General features: G+C 38.8%; 1 protein-coding gene across 1 annotated transcript; it reads right to left on the bottom strand.

The window, feature by feature from the left end:
• Positions 1-406: 406 nt before the first annotated feature.
• On the bottom strand, positions 407-4,450 carry LOC128997437 (uncharacterized). The gene has a single exon (XM_054423077.1). The coding sequence runs from the start codon at positions 4,448-4,450 to the stop codon at positions 407-409; it is 4,044 nt and encodes a 1,347-aa protein (XP_054279052.1).
• Between the last annotated feature and the right edge of the window lie 612 nt (positions 4,451-5,062).

The raw sequence follows: 5,062 nt of genomic DNA, 5'->3' as shown, positions 1-5,062 counted from the left end.
AACGTGGTGATTTTCAATCTTGCAGTGAACACTCCCTTTTATAGGTAGATACCGTACTAAGGAAAACTCGTTATCAAAATTGTATTTACCTTATTTTATCATACAGCACTGAATGCATTACTTACAATTTATTTAGAACCAATTTAACCTATCAAAGTAGTAGCTTCACGCTCAAATATACAAGGAATCACGCTCATGCTATGTTCAAAATGAATAGTTTAAATTATTTATTATATCTGTAAATGAAAAACTGATGTTCCTTGGTGAACATTTAAGCAACACTAAAAATCTTTATTTATTTACAAATTGGAATAGAAGCATATTTTTTTTAATCATCTGTTTAAAGAAAGACAAAGTTCAATATAATTAAACCTTTAACTAACATAACATTTTCTCCGGGGCGAGTTTAAGTCATCAGCTTGACTAGTTTAGCAGTCGGTCTTCTCCAGGTGCCGGTGGACGTTTTGATGTCTGCCACCCTCACTTGGCCATCTCGTCCAGGGTAAACAGCTTCGACTACACCCTTTGTCCACCTTCCTCTGGCTTGGTTTTCATCAGTTATTAAGACCAGGTTACCGACTTGCAGATTTACTTGTTTTGTGTGCCACTTGGAGCGTTTGTTTAGTAAAGGCACATATTCTTTCAGCCAACGTTTCCAGAATTTGTCTGCCATGTCCTGTGCGATCTTCCATTGTCTATGCAGGTGCTTCTCCGTTATAATGACAGCTGGTGTGACTCTATCTGCTCCTCCCTGGAGAAAGTGGTTTGGTGTCAAAGGGAGCTCATCATTAGGGTCGTCTGATACAGGAAATAAGGGTCTGTTGTTGATTATGTATTCTACTTCACATAATAGAGTAGTCAACGTTTCTTCTTTAGGAGCTTGGGTGTTTAAAATCACTCTTAAACATTTCTTCACCGATTGTATAAGACGTTCATGCGCACCACCCATGTGAGGGCTCGCCGGTGGTAGAAAAGTCCACTTCATCATCTTCCCCACGCAGAACGTTTTAATTTGTTCGTTATCAAAAGACTCAAGTCCTTTTCTTAATTCCTTCTCTGCGCCCTTAAAGTTGGTACCATTGTCTGATATCAATTCCGAAGGACAACCCCGTCTTGCTGCAAATCTCCTGATTGCAAGAATTGCCGAGTCTGTATTGAGAGAAGCTGCAATCTCCAAGTGTACCGCTCGCACTGACAGACATGTGAACAACACTCCATATCGTTTTTCTCTTCTGCGACCTATAGTGACTTCCAGAGGCCCAAAATAATCCACAGCCACACAGGTGAATGAACGTCCATAAGGTTCTAATCTGTTTGCCGGAAGAGGAGCCATCTCAGGAATTTTAGGTGTGTTTCTGCGCAGCTGACAATTCTTACAATTTGCCCAACAGCTCTTAATTGCTCGCTTCAAACGGATTACCCAAAATCGTTGTCTCAAATTATTTGCCACGGTTTCTTGACCTTGATGAGCTGCCTGTTCATATTCATGTTGGATCAATAGGACTGTAAGTCGATGTTTAGGATCTAAAATTATGGGATTTTTCAGGTCTTGACTGATTTGGTTCCCATATTCAGTCCTTCCTCTCATTTTCAATAAGTTCCCTGTCAAAATAGGGCTTAGCTTATGAAGTCGACTTTCTCGAGGAACTGGCTTGTTCTCCTCAAGATTCTTCATTTCTTTAGGAAAAGATTCTAGTTGTGAAAGTCTGAAGCAGGTTTCATCAGCTCGTTGAAGCTCTTCAACACCAAGACTCACATTTGTATTTCTCTCAGATTTACATCTCGTATTAGAAATGAATCGTTGCATCCATGCTACTGCTCTTATGAGTCTGGAGTATTTTGAAAATCTCTCCATATCGATAACATTTTCTTTGTTTTCAGGTAAAATTGCTAAGGCTACTTCATTGCAGTCTTCTTTTCTCGGAATGCTTTCAATTTTTGGCCATTCTTTTTCTTTTTTAAGTAAGAAGGCTGGACCTTGGAGCCAACGGCAATCGTTCGTTAATGGAGTTGATGATTCCCGTGTAGCTTCATCAGCTACATTTTCTGACGTAGGTAACCACCTCCATTGATTTCTGTCTGAGTTGCTCAGTATTTTATCAACACGATTAGCAACATAGGCTGACTTTTGCTTTTGAGTTGCTTGAATCCAGCACCACACAATTCTTGAGTCCGTCCAAAAGTATGTTTGGTCTATTTCCATTTTGTGAAACTGATAGATCAAAGATGCAATTTGACTGCCTAATACAGCTGCTTGCAGTTCAAGTCTAGGGATGGTGGACAACTTTAGGGGAGCAACACGTGATCTTGCCAGTACAAAAACAACTTCTACGCTATCCTCTGGTTTTTCAGTCCTAAAATAAGCAACCGAACAAAATCCTTTCTCACTTGCGTCACAGAAAATATGTAATGATACAGTGCAGTTTGCAGTCAAGTTGTAGCATCGAGGTATTTTCAGATTTTCCGAAATCTTCACATCTTTCATCCAATTTTTCCATGCCTTTTCCAACTGCGCTGGAATTCTTTCATCCCACTGGACATTCATTTTCCACATATTTTGTACCAGAATTTTGCCCTTCATTGTGATTGGAGTGATAAAGCCTATTGGATCATAAATGGACATCACAGCCTGGAGCACCTGTCGTTTGGTTGGTGGCTCTTTTAGATCAACGACTTCTTTCTTCACTTTTACAAAGTTGATTTTGAAAAGGAAGAAATCCTCATGGAAATTCCAGTGTACCCCGAGTACTCGCTCTGTGTCATCAGTTGTTAGTCCAACATCTTCTTCTTTCAAGTAGTTTTTTGACCAACTTTTCTTTGGCAGACAGCTCATTAACTCTGGTGAATTGCTAATAAAGTTCCTCAAATTGAAACCACCTTTTTTACATATGTTTACAACTCCTTCTATTAAGCTCTTAGCTTCTTCCACAGATTGGTTGCTATCAAGATAATCATCCATGTAGAATTGTTGATTTACAGCTAGCTTTGCATCTGGATGTTCCTCTCCATGTTTTTCACTATTTTTTCTAGTTATGTAAATGGCACTGGTTGGTGAGCAAACTGCCCCAAAAATCATTGATGTCATACACCACTCCTGTAATTTTCCGTCAGGTTCTTCCCTCCATAAAAAACGTAGTGAGTCTTGATCTTCTGGAATAATCTTCATTCTCAAAAACATCTCTTCAATATCTGCTGCGTATGCGATTTCATGTTTTCTGAACTGGAACAGAATACTTATCAGGCTATTGAATAAATTTGGTCCAGGTAGTAGACAACTGTTCAGGCTCTTTCCATGTGATTTTGACGCAGCATCAAACACAAAACGGAACTTGTCCGGTTTTCTGGGATTGTAGACAGGAAAGTGAGGAAGGTACCAGGTTTTCTCACTTTTGTTCTTTACCTCATCCAAATTTAACTTTTTTGCATATCCCTTTTCAGCATAACTTGCTATTTTCTGATGATATTGTTGACATAGTTTTGGGTCCTCTTTCATTTTATTTTCAACGTAGTTAAATCTCTTCAATGCAACGGAACGACTTTCTGGTAACCATGGTTTGTCTTCTTTCCATAACAAACCAGTTTGCCAACAACCATCTTCTGTTTGTGAACAGGTATTTTCCAATATTTTTTCTGCTCTAACTTCTTCATCGCTTTTATTGGATTCCTTAATCGGGCAGTCGATAAAATCCCTCTCAAAACTTTCTTTAACTAGTGAGTTAAGCTCCAACATATCTGAATTTGTTTCATGTTTAAACATAACAAAGTCGTTGTCTATACGAGTTTGATAGTTTACATTTCCAGTAGGACCATTTATTGTCCAACCTAGTTTCGACTTCAAAGCAATCGGTGCATTTGTAGGTCCAATGATTACTTTCAGAGGCACTGTCAAATGTACATGTTCATGTCCAATCAGTAGTCGTGGACGACCACGCTGAAACACTTCTTCAGGGATTTCCTGTAAATAAGACCATTTATTTTTCATTTGTTCTGAATTCATAGACTGTATTGGTAACTGCAAGGCTGTCAAAGTCTTCACGTTGTTTAGAGTAAAGTGTTCGCCTGTATCTCCTATAACTGTCAGTGTTACAGTCTGAGATTCTTTTTCTGTATAAACAGATCCATCTGTCCAGGAGAAAGATACAGGTTTAGTAGGTCCATCAATTTCGAGTTCTTCAACCAATCCCTTTTCGATGACAGAAATAGTTGAACCGTCATCAATTAAAGCAAATGTTTCAATTTGCTTGCCATTCTTTCCTACCAATGTTACTGAGAGAACCCTCAACAACACTCTTGCAACAGGTTCTTCTTGAAATCCCATATGTTCACTGTGAATTTCCAATTTAGGTGTCTCTTTATTAGCACCTTCTTCTTTTGAGGTCACGTGTAACAGTTTATTATGGAAATAGGTGCAGCCATTAACTCCACAAGCAAGTTTGTTACGACAAGTCATCGCTCGGTGTTTCGTCTTCAAGCAATTGAAACACAGACTGTTACTCTTGACTGTCTCCCATCTTTTATTTACATCATACTTTAGGAATTGCTTGCATTCTGTCAATGTATGGTCTTGTTTTTTGCAGCAAACACATATACATTTTTTAAACTTCTTGTCACCTTCATGTTGTACTAATACAAAGTTCTTGGAGTTTGATTCATTTCTTGATGACATGTTTTTAAAGTTTCCACTAGTAAGATGTACTGGGAGCACATATAATTGCTGCATCTGCCACAGAAGAGAGCCACGTCGAAAAGCTGTCGAGGCCAATTGGTTGTTTCAATTGAGACTGTGGTGAAGTGACAAACATTCCCCAGTTGAGCTTCATGTTGGTGGACAGTTTTTCTGTGAGCTCTTCCATAAGTTGTGGGTTAAACAAGTAGTGGTCCTGCTTCAAGGATTTTACCGTAACTACTAAGTTCCTTACCATGTCACTAAAAGCAACCAAAGTGTCAGGCTTGTAGTCCTTAGTTGGTGGTCGACCTTTCACGCTTGCTATGAGATTTTTAATAATTATATCTGGTCTTCCAAAACGCCGTTCCAACAAATTAACAATTTCTGGTACGTTCT

This window comes from Macrosteles quadrilineatus, unplaced genomic scaffold (genome assembly GCF_028750875.1).
Source record: "Macrosteles quadrilineatus isolate MER2022 unplaced genomic scaffold, UCM_ALF_1.0 Scaffold_1__1_contigs__length_201487025, whole genome shotgun sequence".
Classification (NCBI taxonomy): Eukaryota; Metazoa; Arthropoda; class Insecta; order Hemiptera; family Cicadellidae; genus Macrosteles; species Macrosteles quadrilineatus.
The sequence above is the reverse complement of the archived record's forward strand: the minus strand, read 5'-3'. Positions and strand labels throughout refer to the sequence as shown.

Coding starts and splice junctions, on each gene's coding strand:
- LOC128997437 (XM_054423077.1), bottom strand. CDS start 4,450: ATGACTTGTCGTAACAAACTTGCTTGTGGAGTTAATGGCTGCACCTAT.